Source organism: Entelurus aequoreus, linkage group LG17 (genome assembly GCF_033978785.1).
Source record: "Entelurus aequoreus isolate RoL-2023_Sb linkage group LG17, RoL_Eaeq_v1.1, whole genome shotgun sequence".
NCBI lineage: Eukaryota > Metazoa > Chordata > Actinopteri > Syngnathiformes > Syngnathidae > Entelurus > Entelurus aequoreus.
The window spans coordinates 7712175-7734092 of NC_084747.1; the positions used below are offsets into that span (position 1 = coordinate 7712175).

Sequence of the window (21918 nt, forward strand, 5' to 3'; positions counted from 1 at the left end):
TGTGAGATGGTTTTACTGCAGGCTGGTAACAGCGATCGCTCTGAAGGAGGGTCATAGACGGAATTTTTGCCTCGTATAACAACAGAGGTTTTTGCCTCTATCTGTGGTAGAGATTTAACTTAGTGGTCTACATCAGAAATTGTTTTGGTCCAGGGTCTTAGGACCCTGGAAGGAGGGTATGTCGTAGAATTTCTGACCTTTTGACCTATATTTCTTGTCTATTAAGAATGTCCGCTCATTTTCAATTCTCTTCTATTTTGTGCCATTGAATGGACCAGTTGTGGGACAAAGGTGAATATGGAGTTATGCCAACCTGTCTACAGAATGTTTAGATTTTCCAAATATGACTAAGAGATACGAGGTTGTTTTGGAACAGACAAACCAAAACAAAACAATCATGACGCACTAGATAAAAAACAGTGACGCACAAGAGACATATAAAAAATGGCAGAAGACCGGGACTAGTAAGAGATTTTGGCTTGTGTGTGTCTTGTTTGCTCCGGAGTAACATGTGGTCTGTCTGCACGGCCAACTCAATTCAACCTGCACTTCTGATAATGGGTAAATAAATTTGTTGTACTAAACTACTTTTGTTGCCTGCTTAAGCTTCGGACAATCCACTACACTAACTCTCCCCAAATGATAATAAACACCTCCCAGTCAACTACTAGTAACATCACTATGAGCACGTTGACCTTCTAGAAACTTAAACTGCAGCTCAGCTCGCTTGCAGTCCTGGCTTGAGGTGAAGGCTAATTAGCTTTTAGTGTAGCGTTAGCTCATTTTGCAGTGTGTGTGTGTAGTCTCTCCTATTGTACTATTTTCTCAGCTATAGTTACATTAATCATTAGTAATGTAGCAGCCTAGTTTTGAATGGCAGGGTCCCTGCTATCACATGTTGATAAAAATATAACATTTACATAATAAAAATCAACTACAGGCTTCCCAAATGCTGTAATAAATTAAGCATGATGAGTTGACTTGAAACTGTTTAATGTTGCACTTTTTATATGTAAAAGAAAAGTTGTGTCATTTTATTTAATCTGAGCAACAACTTGAGGCAGTTTAATGTTGATTAACGTGGGAAGAATTATTATAGTGTTCCCAATGTTAAAAGGATAAAGCCATTGTTGACAAATTTGGTAAAAAAAAATAACCCAAACATTTTTATTTTGTTGTTTTCTTACTGTACCGAACATGAACCGAACCGTGACCTCTAAACCGAGGTACGTACCGAACCAAAATTGTTGTGTACCGTTACACCCCTTCTGATTAGACATGGGCTGGGCTGGAACGCGGCGGGACTTGCTGCACTCCAGCCTGGGTGTGATTTTTGATCATTTTCACGACTTTTCCCCAGACTTTCCCCACTTCCCCTGTGACTTTGCTGTACTAGCACTGTGTCAAATAAAAAGTAGCACATTCTAGTAGACATGGTCTTTTTTTCAATCATACACTCACTCATCCCTTTAACCGTTACAGGCTCAAGAATTTGCATGCACGTTCCGCGGGCTGTTCATCTTTTTTTTTTTAACAATAACATGTTTGTGATCGTGTCATGTCTTAAATGAAGTTGAGATTAAAATGGGATTAATTGTCCAGCCCTACTAAGAACTAGGAAATACAATTAAAAAATGCTCAAAATCAAATCCTGGCGCAACAACATCATTTTAATCTTTCACTAGCTGCTACAGTGTTTACAAGATGGAGGATGACTTCGACATAGTGGCTGTTATGTCCACTCTAACATCCATCCAATAACTTGATGGACTCCATCAATAACTTAGCTTAGTAATGCGAGCTAAATATTTGAAATGTGGCGTTTGCCAAACATGGGAAGCGCTTGTTTTGCTCTTCCACTTTCTTCATTTGACTTTTGCATTCTTTCATCTCCTCTGATGTGAACTCCACTGCCTTCTTCAAGCTAACAATCATGGCGGCTCTTTCTTTACATTCTTCAACAAAGCCGGCTAATTTCAATTTTAAGGGCTTGAAATAGTTTTCAAATGACAAAACTTCAAGTCACTCACCTTCATCTTTCGTCTTTATCTCCGTTGGTGATTTGCTGGAAGTTGGTGGCGCTGATTCTCTTTCATGTTCTCTTTTAGCGGACGTCGCCATCTTAGCATAGCAGTAGTCGTCCATCTTCTATCACGTCTTCAATCTTCACTTCAGATATCGCTCCAAACTCAATGCACATTTCGTGGCTTTGGAAAATACAAATTGAGATATGTGTTGCTATATTTGCTGTCAATCATATGACTTTAAGAACGTGAATTCGAAAATTATCCGAACAACCATAGCATGCGGTCTTCTCTTTTTGCTTGGCTTCAAGTACATTTGCGCATGCGCTATAAGTCACCAACTTCCGTTTCCTACTCCACAGCAGTGGTTTTTCAAAATAAAGGCATTTTAATCTTCTTTTAAAACAATGGTTAGTAAAAGTATCTAACATCAAATAATGGACAACTACTGTTTGAAAATAAAAATATATATATATACAAGCACGTGCACAGACTTTTTCCATGGCTGTTGTTCAAACCAGAAAAAGGGCAAACATCGAGGAAAAAAAACCTACATTTTAAATACTACAAGAAACACAGAAATATTTTTCAAGCTACTTAGTTGTTTTAGTTAAAAACCTTTAGAAAGTCAAATGATTACTCTGAATAAAGAAGAAAAGCACTAAGAGTGTAGATCTCCACCAGGACCAATCCTATTGTTCACTTGCTACTAAATTGTGTGCCATCTCATGTGTATCGTGTGCTGCTATGACAATAAACTTCCATGAATCCTGTAAAACACCAGACAGTTAGTAATATGGTTTCACATAAAAATGTTGGTGAAACTGCTCATTTCTACCTAGCGATAGGTGGCTCTAACTGTAGTGCTAATCACTCACTAGCAGAAAGCCCTCATCGCACTGCTAATCAATAACTACCATCTTAGGCACTTAATAGCACTAATCGCCAGTTAACAGCTATCATGCTAAATGTCAACTATCTTAAAGGCCTACTGAAATGAATTTTTTTTATTTAAACGGGGATAGCAGATCTATTCTATGTGTCATACTTGATCATTTCGCGATATTGCCGTATTTTTGCTGAAAGGATTTAGTATAGAACAACGACGATAAAGATTGCAACTTTTGGTATCTGATTTTTAAAAAAGGCTTGCACCTACCGGAAGTAGCGTGACGTAGTCAGTTGAACATATACGCAAAGTTCCCTATTGTTTACAATGATGGCCGCATGAAGTGAGAGAGATTCGGACCGAGAAAGCGACAATTTCCCCATTAATTTGAGCGAGGATGAAAGATTTGTGGATGAGTAAAGTGCAAGTGAAGGACTAGTGGGGAGTTGAAGCTATTCAGATAGGGAAGATGCTGTGAGAGCCGGGGGTGACCTGATATTCAGCTGGGAATGACTACAACAGTAAATAAACACAAGACATATATATACTCTATTAGCCACAACACAACCAGGCTTATATTTAATATGCCACAAATTAATCCTGCATAAAAACACCTACGTGTTTGTTATGCTAGCTCCTAGCTCCTCTGCTAGCTCCTAGCTCCATAGAACGCGCCAATACAATTCAAACACCTGATCAACACACACAATCACTCAGCCCAAAAGACCGTTCACCTAACCCAATGTTCACAAAGCTTGTATATTTTTAAAAAGTTACGTACGTGACGCGCACATACGGTCAAGCTATCAAATGTTTAGCAGCCAAGGCTGCATACTCACGGTACCTGATATTCAGCTGGGAATGACTACAACAGTAAATAAACACAAGACATATATATACTCTATTAGCCACAACACAACCAGGCTTATATTTAATATGCCACAAATTAATCCTGCATTAAAAACACCTACGTGTTTGTTATGCTAGCTCCTAGCTCCTCTGCTAGCTCCTAGCTCCATAGAACACGCCAATACAATTCAAACACCTGATCAACACACACAATCACTCAGCCCAAAAGACCGTTCACCTAACCCAATGTTCATAAAGCTTATATATTTTTAAAAAGTTACGTACGTGACACGCACATACTGGGGCGGTATAGCTCGGTTGGTAGAGCGGCCGTGCCAGCAACTTGAGAGTTGCAGGTTCGATCCCCGCTTCCGCCATCCTAGTCACTGCTGTTGTGTCCTTGGGCAAGACACTTTACCCACCTGCTCCCAGTGCCACCCACACTGGTTTAAATGTAACTTAGATATTGGGTTTCACAATGTAAAGCGCTTTGAGTCACTTGAGAAAAAGCGCTATATAAATGTAATTCACTTCACTTCACATACGGTCAAGCTATCAAATGTTTAGCAGCCAAGGCTGCATACTCACGGTACCTGATATTCAGCTGGGAATGACTACAACAGTAAATAAACACAAGACATATATATACTCTATTAGCCACAACACAACCAGGCTTATATTTAATATGACACAAATTAATCCTGCATAAAAACACCTACGTCTTTGTTATGCTAACTCCTAGCTCCTATGCTAGCTCCTAGCTCCATAGAACACGCCAATACAATTCAAACACCTGATCAACACACACAATCACTCAGCCCAAAAGACCGTTCACCTAACCCAAGGTTCATAAAGCTTATATATTTTTAAAAAATTACGTACATACGCAAAAAAAAAGTTGCGCACATACGGTCAAGCGATCAAATGTTTAGAAGCCAAAGCTGCATACTCACGGTAGCACGTCTGCGTCTTTGTCATCCAAATCAAAGTAATCCTGGTAAGACTCTGTGTTGTCCCAGTTCTCTACAGGCGTCTGTGTATCGAAGTCAAAAGTCCTCCTGGTTAGAGTCTCTGTTATCCGAGTTCTTCCATCTTGACTGCATCTTTCGGGAATGTAAACAAAGACGCGCCGGCTGTGTACTGTTGTTGCTGACTTCATTCGAAAAATACGTCCGTTTCGCACCGACAACTTTCTTCTTTGCTTGCTCAGCTTCTTTCTCCATAATGCAATGAACATAATTGCAACAGATTCACGAACACAGATGTCGAGAATACTGTGGAATTATGAAATGAAAACAGAGCTTTTTCGTATTGGCTTCAATGTGGAAGGCATACCCGTGTTCCCCGGTCTATGTCACGCGCATACGTCATCCTCAGAGGCGTTTCGAACCGGAAGTTTAGCGGCAAATTTAAAATGTCACTTTATAAGTTAACCCGGCCGTATTGGCATGTGTTATAATGTTAAGATTTCATCATTGATATACCGTAATTTCCGGACTATAAGCCGCTACTTTTTCCCCTCGTTCTGGTCCCTGCGGCTTATACAAGGGTGCGGCTTATATACGGCCTGTTCTTCTCCGACACCGACGAAGAGGATTTCGGTGGTTTTAGTACGCAGGAGGAAGACGATGACACAATGATTAAAGACTGACTTAAAGACTGGTTATTTTGATAACGTACAGGCGAGCACTTTGTATTACTTTGCACCGTTGTATTATTTGTACTCTGCACGAATGCTGTTTGCCATGTCAAAGATGTGAAAGTTTGATTGAATGATTATAAGATTTATTGTTAATAAATGGGACGCTTTGCGTTCCCAAACAGTCATCTCTGTCCCGACAATCCCCTCCGTGGTAGCAGGAACCCCTATATACTACGCTAATTACACATCAAAACCCTGCGGCTTATAGTCGAGTGCGGCTTATATATGGAGCAATCTGTATTTTCCCCTAAATTTAGCTGGTGCGGCTTATAGTCAGGTGCGGCTTATAGTCCGGAAATTACGGTATAAACTATCAGACTGCGTGGTCGGTAGTAGTGGCTTTCAGTAGGCCTTTAAATGCAAACATGAAAACAAGACACATTAACGTCTTTCCCCATTACAAACATCATAACACAATCTAAACTTATATAAACACATTACTGTCTGAGCATATAAGATATTCAATTGTGTTACATCACAATTTATTATATTGAAATGAGCCATGTGATTAAGATGGGCACGGTCTGACCAATCACAAGTCAGTAGGAGCTGCTTTGTTCTCGTGTTTGGAGAAAGCGGAAGAGCGATTGTCAGCCTGACATTGATGTGTCTCTGAGAACTGAACACATTTTTATAACTTATAACAAAATGTGTTTATACAGTAACCTGCTCACATGAGTCACATTACAGCAGGGGTGTCAAACTCATTTTAGCTCAGGGGCCGCATGGAGGAAAATCTATTTCCACGTGGGCGGGACGGGTAAAATCATGGCATGATAACTTCAAAATACGACAGATTGTTTTCTTTATTTTACTTCAACCCAAAATAGAACGATCACATTCGGAAAATGTACACATCACAAATAATCCTCTTGACAAAACACTTCAAGGTAGTTAAAAATTCTGAGGGAAAAAAATGGTGCATTTTCAAAAACACCTTAAAGAACGCAATGAACTTAAACTTAATCTCAGTGTTTCTATTAAACTTTAAGTCACAACCCATCTAGATTTGAACAAAAAACAAAATAAAGCATGAATAAAAACTATTCTATGTATCAACTAACTCATTTGTCATTTCCACATATTAATCCTGTGCTAACTCAACAAACCATACAAACTGAGGTAGAAACTATTCAAGAGTGTTGAGTTACTTCCTGTCTTCTAGACATAATGTGTATTGATAGAAAAATAAAAGCTGTGCAATGTGTGAACAATTTCAACAAAGCACAAATAAAAAGTGAAAAGACTGACAGTATTGCAGTAAATCACACACTGTTCACTTTCTTTACATTTGCACAGAAGACAATCATTTTCACAGAACTATATCAGTGTGCAGTGTCTCATGCTGCATTTTAAGTGGGGTTACTGATTGCTTATTTTACTCCTGTTTTACGTTGGGTGGAGGGGGAGGAGTCACAGCCCCGCTTTACCGTCTACCTCTTGCTTGGTATACTTGCTATGCTATTTGCTTGCCCAACAGAATTGCTAATGTGCCATCCAGTGGACACATTTAGAACAGCAGTTTCTTTCATTAAAAATACAGCTGAATTTTACACTTCGCAAATTCATCTCGCGGGCCAGATTGAACCTGTTATGCCCGAATGTCGAGGGAGGTGGGGGTTGGGTTGTGGGTGTTGGGGGTTAATTGTTCATAAGTCTCTGATTTGTACATCAACCAGTTTGAGGAGTAAAAGTTGGCAGTTTGTTATGCAAACAGTTACCCGGCATCACTTATGCGTCAACGTCAGTTTTGATACAGCTCAACTTTGCAGTGAAAAAGGGTGTAGTGCAGGTTTTTGAGCGTGCACAAACTTGACACATGAGGCCCCAGGACTGAAGAAGGAGTAACCAAGCACTTGAAGCATCATCTATCTTACTGTTCAGCAAGGTTTCAGATAAAGAGAAGACATGGGGTCATGAGTGGATAAGATTATGCTCCAAATAATCCAAGTTTGTATGAATACCTCAGATATTTGTGAAAGAAGCAGTGAGGAGGTCCTGGGTAGGGTGGATGTCACCACATATGAGCAACATACCACAAACTAAACAGCTAATAGGTTATTTTCCCTTGTGTGTTCTTATGTGTTTTACTGCGTCTGCATTATGTGGGAACCTTTTACATCACACTGAACAATTAAATGTTTTTTCTCCAGCGTGTGTTCTCATGTGTCGCCACAAAGAGCTGTTATGACGGAAGCTTTTGCCACAAACTGAACAGTTAAATGTGTTTTCTCCTGTGTGTGTTCTCATGTGTCGACACAAAGAGCTGCTATGATTAAAGCTTTTGCCACAAACTGAACAATTAAATGTTTTTTCTCCAGCGTGTGTTCTCATGTGTCGACACAAAGAGCTGCTATGATTAAAGCTTTTGCCACAAACTGAACAATTAAATGTTTTTTCTCCAGCGTGTGTTCTCATGTGTCGCCACAAAGAGCTAATATGATGAAAGCTGTTGCCACAAACTGAACAATTAAATGTTTTTTCTCCGTGTGTTCTCATGTGTCGCCACAAAGAGCTGTTATGACGAAAGCTTTTGCCACAAACTGAACAATTAAATGTTTTTTCTCCAGCGTGTGTTCTCATGTGTCGACACAAAGAGCTGCTATGATTAAAGTTTTTGCCACAAACTGAACAATTAAATGTTTTTTCTCCAAGGTGTGTTCTCATGTGTCGCCACAAAGAGCTAATATGATGAAAGCTGTTGCCACAAACTGAACAATTAAATGTTTTTTCTCTAAAGTGTGTTCTCATGTGTCGCCAGAAAGAGCTGCTATGATTAAAGCTTTTGCCACAAACTGAACAATTAAATATTTTTTCTCCAGCGTGTGTTCTCATGTGTTGAGTCAAAGAGCTGTTATGATGAAATCTGTTGCCAAAAACTGAACAATTAAATGTTTTTTCTCCAGCGTGTGTTCTCATGTGTTGAGTCAAAGAGCTGTTATGATGAAAGCTGTTGCCACAAACTGAACAATTAATTGTTTTTTCTCCGTGTGTTCTCATGTGTCGACACAAAGAGCTGCTATGATTAAAGCTGCTGCCACAAACTGAACAATTAAATGTATTTTCACCTGTGTGTGTTCTCATGTGTTCAGTCAAATTGCCATTTTGATAAAAGCTTTTGCCACAAACTGAACAATTAAAGGGTTTTTCACCTGTGTGTGTTCTCATGTGTAGTGTCAAACTGGTCTTTTTAGTAAAACTTTTAGCACAAACCGAGCAGCTCAAACATGTTTTACCTCTCTTCTTTGTAGAGCTTTTTTTTTTACCTCTCTTCTTTGTAGAGCATTCAGAGTGTTTGTTGTCGGTGTGAGTCCTCATATCACCTTCACAGTCTGTATCGCTGCTCAAAGTTACTTCAACCTCGTCTTCAGCCTCACTATCTGATAGTGGAGCTAAGAGGTTGTCTAATTGTGGTTTCTCTTCATCATCTTCAGTCTTCACAGAGAGAATACTCAGTGGAAACTTGGTGTAATCAGCTTCCTCTCGTCCCAGAAGACACTCTCCCTCCTGAGTGATGCAGAGTTCCTCCTCTTCCTTTTTAATGTAGGGTGGTTGTGGAGTCTCCTTCACAGAGAGAATACTCAGTGGAAACTTGGTGTAATCAGCTTCCTCTCGTCCTAGAAGACACTCTCCCTCCTGAGTGATGCAGGGTTCCTCCTCTTCCTTTTTAATGCAGGGTGGTTGTGGAGTCTCCTGCTTCAAAGTGGAGCTCCCCCCTAACTGAGGGGAAACTTCTTCTGGATTACCGATCAGCTGCTGGACGTCTGCAAGACACAAACAACAAAAACACACTTTCTTCTATGTACTGTATGTGTGTGTAGTAGGGTTGTACAGTATACTGCTACTAATAAAGTATTGTGGTACTAATCAATTGAAATCGGTACTATAGCACCTTTGAAAAGTACCGGTACCGTTCTTTCACCTGAATGCTGCTGTGCGGCGGTGACTACAGAGCCGAGGCGCATGATGTTGAGTGTGTCAAAACGCACACACAAAGTGCATACAAGCAATAACATGGTGGAGAGGAAGAAAGGCAACAAAGGACAATTCTACTGGTTAATAAAGAGGGTGTGTGGAGTGCAATATGGAGGTATTTGGGCTTCTAAACTAACTATAAAGGTGACACTTTAAACAGGGAGCCGCCGCTCTGCAAGGGTTGCTTTACACCTTTCCTGTTTGTGGGCTCCCAGACCGTGGTCGAGGAGCGCAGGGGAGACGTTCCCTCCAGGGCCCATGTTGTGTCGGGGGTAACACTGGGTCCATAAAGCTCCGCTCTTTGGTCGGAAGGACGAGGCCGTCGATTAGTTACAGCTTGCTCACTTTATTTATTATTTCCACGGGGCACAAGCGGACATCCACCATGCTATTAACACTCCTGCACATGCTACCACTACCTCTCCTTACTCGCCCACTCACTTACTCACATCACTCACCCCACATAATGCCACTCTTAAAGGCCTACTGAAATGCGATTTTCTTATCCAAACGGGGATAGCAGGTCCATTCTATGTGTCATACTTGATCATTTCGCGATATTGCCATATTTTTGCTAAAAGGATTTAGTAGAGAACATCGATGATAAAGTTCGCAACTTTTGGTCGCTGATAAAAAAAGCCTTGCCTGTACCGGAAGTAGCGTGACGTCACAGGTTGTGGAGCTCCTCACATCTGTACATTGTTTACAATCATGGCCACCAGCAGCGAGAGCGATTCGGACCGAAAAAAGCGACGATTACACCATTAATTTGAGCGAGCATGAAAGATTTGTGGATGAGGAAAGTGAGAGTGAAGGATTAGAGGGCAGTGGAAGCGATTCAGATAGGGAAGATGCTGTGAGAGGCGGGTGGGACCTGATATTCAGCTGGGAATGACCAAAACAGTAAATAAACACAAGACATATATATACTCTATTAGCCACAACACAACCAGGCTTATATTTAATATGCCACAAATTAATCCGCATAACAAACACCTTCCCCCTCCCGTCCATATAACCCACTAATACAAATCAAACACCCGCACAACACACTCAATCCCACAGCCCAAAGTACCGTTCACCTCCGCAAAGTTCATACAGCACATATATTTCCCCAAAGTTACGTACGTGACATGCACATAGCGGCACACACGTACGGGCAAGCGATCAAATGTTTGGAAGCCAAAGCTGCATACTCACGGTAGCGCGCCTGCTATCCAACTCAAAGTCCTCCTGGTTGTGTTGCTGCAGCCAGCCGCTAATACACAGCTTCCCACCTACAGCTTTAGTCTTTGCTGTCTCCATTGTTCATTAAACAAATTGCAAAAGATTCACCAACACAGATGTCCAGAATACTGTGGAATTTTGCGATGAAAACAGACGACTTAATAGCTGGCCACAATGGTGTCCCTAAATGTCTGCACAATCCGTGACGTCACGCGCAAACGTCATCATACCGAGACGTTTTCAGCAGAATATTTTGCGGGAAATTTAAAATTGCACTTTACTAATCTAACCCGGCCGTATTGGCATGTGTTGCAATGTTAAGATTTCATCATTGATGTATAAACTATCAGACTGCGTGGTCGCTAGTAGTGGCTTTCAGTAGGCCTTTAAACTAGGATCACATACTAATTATTGTCTTTGAATCACCTAATGTATCTGTCTACTCTATTCTGCACAGGCAGCTGTGCAATGTGTACTGTGATGTGCAGAATCATGTTCATCACCGAAATAGACATACCCTTTGATCTATGATGTATTTGCCCTGTTTGGGAGCTCTTGCTACTAGTCATTGCCGTTGGTGCTGTCCCAATTGGTACCCAGTCCGTCTGGCATCCTTGTTCTCTTGTATTTCCCTGGAAATGGAGAAACAGCTACATGTACAAACAACGTTTCCGTATGAGTTGGGAAATTGTTAGATGTAAATATAAACGGAATACAATGATTTGCAAATCATTTTCAACCCATATTCAGTTGAATATGCTACAAAGACAACATATTTGATGTTCAAACTGATAAACTTTTCTTTTTTTTTGCAAATAATCATTAACTTTAGAATTTGATGCCAGCAACACGTGACAAAGAAGTTGGGAAAGGTGGCAATAAATACTGATAAATTTGAGGAATGCTCATCAAACACTTATTTGGAACATCCCACAGGTGAACAGGCAAATTGGGAACAGGTGGGTGCCATGATTGGGTATAAAAGTAGATTCCATGAAATGCTCAGTCATTCACAAACAAGGATGGGGCGAGGGTCACCACTTTGTCAACAAATGCGTGAGCAAATGGTTGAACAGTTTAAGAAAAACCTTTCTCAAGCAGCTATTGCAAGGAATTTAGGGATTTCACCATGTACGCTCCGTAATATCATCAAAGGGTTCAGAGAATCTGGAGAAATCACTGCATGTAAGCAGCTAAGCCTGTGACCTTCCATCCCTCAGGCTGTACTGCATCAACAAGCCACATCAGTGAGTAAAGGATATCACCACATGGGCTCAGGAACACTTCAGAAACCCACTGTCAGTAACTACAGTTGCCTGAGCTCATCTAAGATGGACTGATACAAAGTGGAAAAGTGTTCTGTGGTCTGACGAGTCCACATTTCAAATTGTTTTTGGAAACTGTGGACGTGGTGTGAAAAGAACCATCTGGATTGTTTAAGGTGCAAAGTTGAAAAGGCAGCATGTGTGATGGTATGGGGGTGTATTAGTGCCCAGGACACGGGTAACTTACACATCTGTGAAGGCACCATTAATGCTGAAAGGTACATACAGCTTTTGGAGCAACATATGTTGCCATCCAAGCAACGTTACCATGGACGCCCCTGCTTATTTCAGCAAGACAATGCCAAGCCACATGTTACATCAACGTGGTTTCATAGTAAAAGAGTGCAGGTACTAGACTGGCCTGCCTGTAGTCCAGACCTGTCTCCCATTGAAAATGTGTGGCGCATTATGAAGCCTAAAATAGCACTACGGAGACCCCCGGACTGTTGAACAACTTACCGTATTTTCCGCACCATAAGCCGCCCGTGTTGTAAGCTGCACCTTCAATGAATGGCATATTTCAAAACTTTGTTTACCTATTAGCCGCCCTGTGTTATTAGCCGCACCTACGCTACGCTAAAGGGAATGTCAAAAAAACAGTCAGATAGGTCAGTCAAACTTTAATAATATATTACAAACCAGCGTTCTAACAACTCTGTTCACTCCCAAAATGTAATGTGCAAAATTGCAATCACAAAAATAGTAACACTCAAATTAGTGCAGAGCAATAGCAACATCAATAACTCAACGTTGCTCATACGTTAGTGTCCCACAACACACAAAATAAACATTTAAAGCTCACTTTCTTCGCTCATTTTTTCTTCATCCATCCATCCCTTCGAGTTAGCTTTTATGATGACGCCGGCTGGAAAGTTCTCTTTTGGCAAGGTCTTCCTTTTGAATATCACCATGGGTGGAAGTTTCTGGCCGTTAGCATGGCAAGCTAGAATCACAGTGAAGGACGACTTCTCATTACCTGTGGTGCGAATATTCACCGTACGTGTTCCCGTTGTATCCACAGTGCGGTTCACAGGAATATCAAAAGTCAGTGGAACCTTGTACGCGTGTCTCTTAGTAGGAGACATTTTGTGGTCTTTAGAGAAACACACAAATAAAATAAAACGTAATATCCGCGCACTTCTTCTTCTACGGGGGCGGGTGCTCACCTTGGCGGTTGCTTACAGTAGAAGAAGCGCTTCCTCTTCTATGGGGGCGGTTGCTTACCGTAGAAGAAGAAGCGCTTCCTCTTCTACGGGGAAAAAAGATGGCGGCTGTTTACCGTAGTTGCGAGACCTAATCTTTATGAAAATAAATATTAATATTAATCCTAATATAAGGCGCACCGGGTTATTAGCCGCACTGTCAGCTTTTGAGAAAAATTGTGGTTTTTAGGTGCGGAAAATACGGTAAGCTGTACATCAAGCAAGAATGGGAAATAATTCCACCTGAGAAGCTTCAAAAATGTGTCTCTTCAGTTCCCAAACGTTTACTGAGTGTTGTTAAAAGGAAAGGCCATGTAACACAGTGGTGAACATGCCCTTTCCCAACTACTTTGGCACGTGTTGCAGCCATGAAATTCTAAGTTAATGATTATTTGCAAAAAAAAGATATAGTTTATGAGTTTGAACATCAAATATGTTGTCTTTGTAGTGCATTCAACTGAATATGGCTTGAAAAGGATTTGCAAATCATTGTATTCCGTTTATATTTACATCTAACACAATTTCCCAACTCATATGGAAACGGAGTTTGTAATATGGATACCTCATTTACATAAATTATGAATACTTTCTCTGTTGGGCTTGAACTGTAATCCATTTAAACATTGATTTGGAAAACAAATGGAACCTGATCTTGATGGCCCTCCTCATCAGGCAAATCCAGTGCCATTGCCATTGGTTCATCCACCGCATCCGCCACTGATGCCGTAGTCGTACTGGCCATGATCTGATCTATTGTCTGTAAATGTACAATACTTTATATTATTGTCTATTGTAATCTATTGACACTATTGACAGTAATGTCAGTAAATGTACGATACTTTATACTGCAGAAGAACTTGACTAGAACTTGAAGCAATAATTATATGTAGAATATATATATATATTTCATTGTTCATGGAGTAGTCTATTACTATGTCTGTGAGTATGACTATGGAAACTGGAAATCAAGATCCTTACCCTCTTCCTTTCCCTTTCGGCAAATGCAGACCTCATGTGCACGGTCTGTCCACTTGAGGAGGGGGTGGGGTGGTCTGAACTTGTCGAAGCACTGGCACTGGGAGCACTGACAGTGACACTGCCACTGATGTCTGGCCAAATAGTTGGCACCGCCCCTTTCTTCAGCACCAGTCGACGGGGGGTGGCGATGCCCATCTCTGCCCTAAGCAAGGGACCCTCTTCGAAACACGATCTTTCGAAATGATTGCTGCATAATACACTGGACTTTCTGTGTGTGGTCCAATCCAACCGTGTTCGCTTGACCTCTCTGTTCCATCGTAAAGCTTGACGGTCATCTTTCGGGAATGCAAACAATGTAACACCGTCTGTGTTTGTGTTGCTGCAGCCGGCCGCAATACACCGGTTCCAAACTACAGCTTTCTTCTTTGCTGTCTCCATTGTTCAAAGATTCACCAACACAGATGTCCAGAATACTGTGGAATTTTGCAATGAAAACAGACGACTTAATAGCTGGCCACCGTGCTGTCCCAAAATGTGCTCTACAATCCGTGACGTCACGCGCAGGCGCCATCATACCGAAACGTTTTCAGCAGGATATTTCGGAGCAAAATTTCAAATTGCACTTTAGCATTTAAATAGACTCCCTTTTTAGACCAGTTGATCTACCATTTCTTTTCTTTTCTTTTCTACTCTGCTCCCAACCCGGGGTGGACCGCTAGCCTGTGCATCGGATGGGGACATCTCTACGCTGCTGACCCGTCTCCGCTCGGGATGGTTCCTGCTGGCCCCACTATGGACTGGACTTTCGCTGATGTGTTGGACTTTCACAATATTATGTCAGACCCACTCGACATCCATTGCTTTCGGTCTCCCCTAGAGGGGGGGGGGGGGGGGGGGGGGGGGTTACCCACATATGTGGTCCTCTCCAAGGTTTCTCATAGTCATTCACGTCCCACTGGGGTGAGTTTTCCTTGCCCGTATGTGGGCTCTGTACCGAGGATGTCGTTGTGGCTTGTACAGCCCTTTGAGACACTTGTGATTTAGGGCTAGATAAATAAACATTGATTGATTGATTGACTTTAGTAAGCTAACCCGGCCGTATTGGCATGTGTTGCAATGTTAAGATTTCATCATTGATATATAAACTATCAGACTGCGTGGTCGCTAGTAGTGGCTTTCAGTAGGCCTTTAATAAATGTGTTTTACCTGCTACATGGCTTATCTGTGTACATGTATTCATAGTTTTGTTTTTAGTACTTCATTAATAATTGTATTTTTCTTAAAGCACAGACCAGGAGTGGCAACCATAAATTAAGAATAACTTTATATAATGTCAGTAAAACTTTATGTTCTATTCCAATCTAATCCTTGATTATAGCAGACTATTTGTAATATGGAAAATTGTAAATTGTTCTTTGGGTGCAACAAGAGAAGCCCAATGTGTTTAATGCCTTTTAATTTATATTTTAACCGTGTAAAATTGTTCTTTGACTGTGAGTGTTTAATGTAGTAATTTTTCATAGTTATTTTTATTTGGAAAAGTATCTATACATTTAGTACCGGTACTAAATTATTGGTATGGGGACAACCCTAGTGTGTAGTGTTTCATGGCCATTCATTTAGTGCCTTGCCAGAATGATGGATCAATGTTTACATGACTTGTCATAGACTCAGAAAAGTTCAGCTAGAATCACAGAAAGTAGAAAACATCTGCTGCGATGGACATTAGGATACTACAAACTAACAGTGGGGGAAAAGTCAATATTGAAATACATCGCAAAACTAAAAAAGATAATATCTATCTGAAAGAAGTCTGTAGTTAAGAAGAAGAGGACTTTTTTAGATATTAAATGCAAGAAATTTGATCCATTTTCTGGACAACTGCAACGATCATTGGAACTACTTTGTTTTTGACACAATTTGTCCAATAAATAATAACTGTCATCAAGTATACATTTATACAACATTAATTTTAAGTAGTTTTTTGAAATTTTCAGTGATTTTGTAAAAATGTCAGTAAAACTCCATGTCACAATATTACAATAGACTATTGTATCGTGACTCAAGTACCGTGATACATAGTTTATCATGAAGTCCTTTCCAATACCTCGTCTAGGGCTGGACAATTATGGCAAAACATAATAATCACAATTATTTTGGAATCACGATAAATAACACCATTTTTTTATTAATTTGAAAACATAAAAACATTATCACCAAAACCCAATTTTAAATATAATCTAAAAGAACAACCAGATATACATTAGTAACAAATAAATAACGCGTAAAATAACAATCCTAGTAACAATAAATTAAAACGACTATAGCAATATGAAAAACTAATCTAATTCAGGTTTTCTGTTTAAATTGTTCTGTATTCCGTTTCTTACCTCTCACACTTATTTTACACAATAGATTGTTTGCTTTTTGTGTCATGAATAACATTTTCTAAAATCAATCAACCAATCAATCAATCAAAACGGAAAGTGTGAGTTTTGAGAAAACTCGAGGCTATAATAAAGAAAGCCTCTCAAGTTGCGACTGCCTTCCTGTTTGTACATTGATCTTACATCGTGATGCCGTTCACAACAACACAAGAAGTGATTTGTGGTGTGTGGATTGTTCTTGCTAGCTTTAGCTTCATAGTTTAGTCGCTGTTGCAAGTGGCCGTCTCCACATTGTTTAGTTCAGGACAGGGTGGTTGAGTGTTTCGGGGATGAACGAGGGGTACCGGACACATTATTGTCCCAAACAAATGTTTCTTCTCCTCACAATGACAACATTTCACTCACATTTATGTCCATTTCCGTGAAATTCTGCGTTTACTAGCAGATTCTGTTTTAGTGGCCAATTCCGGGGGTTACATTAAAGCGAAAATCATGTGGTCTTACTTTTTTGTTGAGTTCAGTGATTACTGATTAGTAGGGGTGTAACGGTACACAAACATTTCGGATCGGTAGGTACCTCGGTTTAGAGGTCACGGTTCGATTCCTTTTCGGTACAGTAAGAAAACAAAATATACATATTTGGGTTATTTATTTACCAAATTTGCAAAATCTTCCACCAAAAATATTTTTCTTAGTGGAATATTTGATGTGAAGAAATGAGAACCTTGGATAGGTCAATAATTCATAATAACATTGACTTTGATTCAATATTATGTTTTGAGCAATGACAGTTTGAAAGGAAAAAAAAACAGCTTTGTTTTATTAGTCAACATTGCAACTTTTTCTTAATTACATTTAACCTTTTTTATTTCACTTTTGTTATGTTTTTGTTTATTTTAATAGTATTTTTAGAATGTGCCGTGGGCCTTTAAAACATTAGCTGTGGGCCGCAAATGGCCTCCGGGGCACACTTTTGACACGCCTGCTATAGATAATAAAAAATTAAATCTGATAAATCTATGGATAAAAAGCGTTTATCATAACTCTCTCGCTCTCTCTGTCTCTCCCCTTCCCTCACGAATGCTTCTTACTCTGAACGTACATTGTTAATACACGCAGCCATCACTCGAGGTGCCGGACATTTGAGGCGTTTGGGGGGCACCGCCCGGGCAGCCCCACAGGGGAGGGCGTGTCCGGTGGGGGGAGGACGTCTGGTCAGGACCTGGCCCGGTCGCTGGTAGTAGCTAGCAGCGACCGGTTTCACCGGACATGTCCTCTTTTGCTGGCATGCTGGCGGCTAACGGGCTGGGATCGACTGGCCGTGCGTCCTCTTTTCACCGGGCGTGTCCTCTTTTGCGGAGCTGTCGGGGCGGAGTTTCTTGGATGCCTCAGATGTCCTGCATTTTGAGTATTGTTTACACAACGTGCGTTACGCTACTTAATATGTCTGTGTGGAAACTCGTTCGGTACACCTCCGAACCGAACCGGAACCCCCGTACTGAAACGGTTCGATAAAATACCCGTACTGTTACACCCCTACTGATTAGTAGGAGTGTAACGGTACGTGTTTTGTATTGAACCGTTTCGGTACGTGGCTTTCGGTTCGGTACGGGGGTGTACCGAACGAGTTTCTAAGCTAAATTCTTAACAAGCTGCTTTGCTTCTTCTGCCTCTGTCTCAGCACCCAGCATTGTCCCACCCACACAACCATCTGATTGGTTACACACAAAGCTTTAACAGCCAATCAGCAGTGCGTATTCAGAGCGCATGTAGCCAGCGCTTCAGCGTCGAGCAGATAAGTGTTTAGCAGGTGATCATCAGGCAGCTAACTCTCCCCAAATGATAATAAACACCTCCCAGTCAACTACTAGTAACATCACTATGAGCCCGTTGACCTTCTAGAAACGTAAACTGCAGCTCAGCTCGCTTGCAGTCCTGGCTTGAGGTGAAGGCTAATTAGCTTTTAGCGTAGCGTTAGCTCATTTTGCGGTGTGTGTGTGTGTGTGTTAGCTCTTTGTGCGGTGTGTGTGTAGTCTCTCCTATTGTACTATTTTTTCAGCTATAGTTACATTAAAGGCCTACTGAAATGATTTTTTTTAATTTAAACGGGAATAGCAGATCCATTCTATGTGTCATACTTGATCATTTCGCGATATTGCCATATTTTTGCTGAAAGGATTTAGTAGAGAAAATCGACGATAAAGTTCGCAACTTTTGCTCGCTGATAAAAAAAAACCTTGCCCCTACCGGAAGTAGCGTGACGTCACAAGCGGTAGTGCTGCTCACAATTCCCCGTTGTTTACAATGGAGCGAGAGATATTAGGAGCGAGAAAGTGACGATTACCCCATTAATTTGAGCGAGGATGAGAGATTTGTGGATGAGGAACGTTAGAGTGACGGACTAGAATGCAGTTCAAGAGATATATTTTTTCGCTCTGACCGTAACTTAGGTACAAGCTGGCTCATTGGAATCCACACTCTCTCCTTTTTCTATTGTGGATCACGGATTTGTATTTTAAACCACCTCGGATACTATATCCTCTTGAAAATGAGAGTCGAGAACGCGAAATGGACATTCACAGTGACTTTTATCTCCACGACAATACATCGACGAAGCTCTTTAGCATGAGCTAACGTGATAGCATCTGTCTCAAATGCAGATAGAAACAAAATAAATAAATCCCTGACTGGAAGGATAGACAGAAGATCAACAATACTACTATCAGGAGACACGGAACCAAACACTGGACATTAATGTGTATTTGACGCCTGTCGAAGCATAGCAATGCTGTTGCTAACGACGCTAACTTAACAACGGGACCTCGTCAGAGCTATAATAAAAACATTAGCGCTCCACCTACGCCAGCCAGCCCTCCTCTGCTCATCAACACCCGTGCTCACCTGAGTCCAGCGATCGACGATGCGGTCGGCGGCCCGGAGACGTAGGAAGTCAAGGTGAGTTCGCCGCTAGCGCGTCTGCTATCCAAGTCAAAGTCCTCCTTGTTGTGTTTCTACAGCCAGCCGCATACACCGATCCCACCTACAACGTTCTTCTTTGCAGCCTCCATTGTTCATTAAACAAATTGCAAAAGATTCACCAACACAGATGTCCAGAATACTGTGGAATTATGTAGAAGAAAACAGAGTGTCCAATAGGGCCCAAACACTTCCGTGGACCTCGCGACGTCACGCGCATACGTCATCCGTTTTTAACCGGAAGTTCCCCGGGAAATTTAAAATTGCACTTTATAAGTTAACCCGGCCGTATTGGCATGTGTTGCAATGTTAAGATTTCATCATTGATATATAAACTATCAGACTGCGTGGTCGGTAGTAGTGGCTTTCAGTAGGCCTTTAATCATTAGTAATGGAGCAGCCTAGTTTTGAATGGCAGGGTCCCTGCTATCACATGTTGATAAAAATATAACATTTACATAATAAAAATCAACTCCAGGCTTTCCAAATGCTGTAATAAATTAAGCATGATGAGTTGACTTGAAACTGTTTAATGTTGCACTTTTTATATGTAGAAGAAAAGTTGTGTCATTTTATTTAATCTGAGCAACAACTTGAGGCAGTTTAATGTTGATTAACGTGGGAAGAATTATTATAGTGTTCCCAATGTTAAAAGGATAAAGCCATTGTTTACAAATTTGGTAAATAAATAACCCAAAAATGTATATTTTGTTGTTTTCATACTGTACCGAAAATGAACCGAACCGTGACCTCTAAACCGAGGTACGTACCGAACCAAAATTGTTGTGTACCGTTACACCCCTACTGATTAGACATACTAGCACTGTGTCAAATAAAAAGTAGCACATTCTAGTAGACATGGTCTTTTTTTTTCAATCATACACTCACTCATCCCTTTAACCGTTACAGGCTCAAGAATTGCATGCACGTTCCGCGGGCTGTTCATCTTTTTTTCTTTTCTTTTTTTTACAATAACATGTTTATGCTCGTGTCATGTCTTAAATGAAGTTGAGATTAAAATGGGATTAATTGTCCAGCCCTACTAAGAACTAGGAAATACAATTTAAAAATGACTTTTGCATTCTTTCATCTCCTCTGATGTGAACTCCACTGCCTTCTTCAAGCTAACAATCATGGCGGCTCTTTCTTTACATTCTTCAACAAAGCCGGCTAATTTAGGCTTTAAGGGCTTGAAATAGTTTTCAAATGACAAAACTTCAAGTCACTCACCTTCATCTTTCGTCTTTATCTCCGTTGGTGATTTGCTGGAAGTTGGTGGCGCTGATTCTCTTTCACTTTGTTTTAGCGGACGTCGCCATCTTAGCATAGCAGTAGTCGTCCATCTTCTATCACGTCTTCAATCTTCACTTCAGATATCGCTCCAAACTCAATGCACGTTTCGTGGCTTTGGAAAATACCAATTGAGATATTTGTTGCTATATTTGCTGTGAATCATATGACTTTAAGATCGTGAATTCGAAAATTCTCCGAACAACCATAGCATGCGGTCTTCGTCTTTTTGCTTCGCTTAAAGTACATTTGCGCATGCGCTAGAAGTCCGCAACTTCCGTTTCCTACTCCACATCATTTTTTTTTTCAAAATAAAGGCAATTTAATCTTCTTTTAAAACAATGGTTGGCAAAAGTATCTAACATCAAATTATGGACAACTACTGTTTGAAAATAAAATAAAAATATATATACAAGCACGTGCACAGACTTTTTCCATGGCTGTTGTTCAAACCAGAAAAAGGGCAAACATCGAATAAAAAAAATCCTACATTTTAAATACTACAATTGGAAACAGAAATATTTTTCAACCCACTGAGTTGTTTTGGTTAAAAACCTTTAGAAAGTCAAATGATTACTCTGAATAAAGAAGAAAAGCACTAAGAGTGTAGATCTCCACCAGGACCAATCCTTTTGTTCACGTAAATTGTGTGCCATCTCATGTGTATCGTGTGCTGCTATGACAATAAACTTCCATGAATCCTGTAAAACACCAGACAGTTAGTAATATGGTTTCACATAAAAATGTTGGTGAAACTGCTCATTTCTACCTAGCGATAGGTGGCTCTAACTGTAGTGCTAATCACTCACCAGCAGAAAGCCCTCATCGCACTGCTAATCAATAACTACCATCTTAGGCACTTAACATCACTAATCGCCAGTTAACAGCTATCATGCTAAATGTCAACTATCTTAAATGCAAACATGAAAACAAGACACATTAACGTCTTTCCCCATTACAAACATCATAACACAATCTAAACTTATATAAACACATTACTGTTTGAGCATATAAGATATTCAATTGTGTTACATCGCAATTTTTTATATTGAAATTAGCCATGTGATTAAGATGGGCACGGTCTGACCAATCAC

At 40.5% G+C, this 21918-nt stretch overlaps 1 protein-coding gene across 4 annotated transcripts; it reads right to left on the minus strand.

Annotated features, from left to right (window-relative positions):
- Positions 1 to 1879: 1879 nt before the first annotated feature.
- LOC133632228 (zinc finger protein ZFP2-like) lies at positions 1880 to 21062 on the minus strand. Of its 4 annotated transcripts, XM_062024540.1 has the most exons (6): positions 20765 to 21062; positions 14172 to 14644; positions 13840 to 13950; positions 11184 to 11316; positions 8731 to 9228; positions 1880 to 2207 (listed from the first exon to the last, which is right to left on the minus strand). In XM_062024540.1, exons 2-6 carry the CDS (start codon positions 14607 to 14609, stop codon positions 2167 to 2169), a joined length of 1221 nt encoding a protein of 406 aa, XP_061880524.1. In that variant the 5' UTR covers positions 14610 to 14644; positions 20765 to 21062; the 3' UTR covers positions 1880 to 2166. The 4 variants fall into 4 exon arrangements, with proteins under 4 accessions (XP_061880524.1, XP_061880523.1, XP_061880520.1 ...); XM_062024539.1 differs by lacking the exon at positions 1880 to 2207 and having other exon boundaries at positions 6338 to 9228; positions 11184 to 11298; XM_062024536.1 differs by lacking the exon at positions 1880 to 2207 and having other exon boundaries at positions 6338 to 9228.
- Positions 21063 to 21918: the final 856 nt, after the last annotated feature.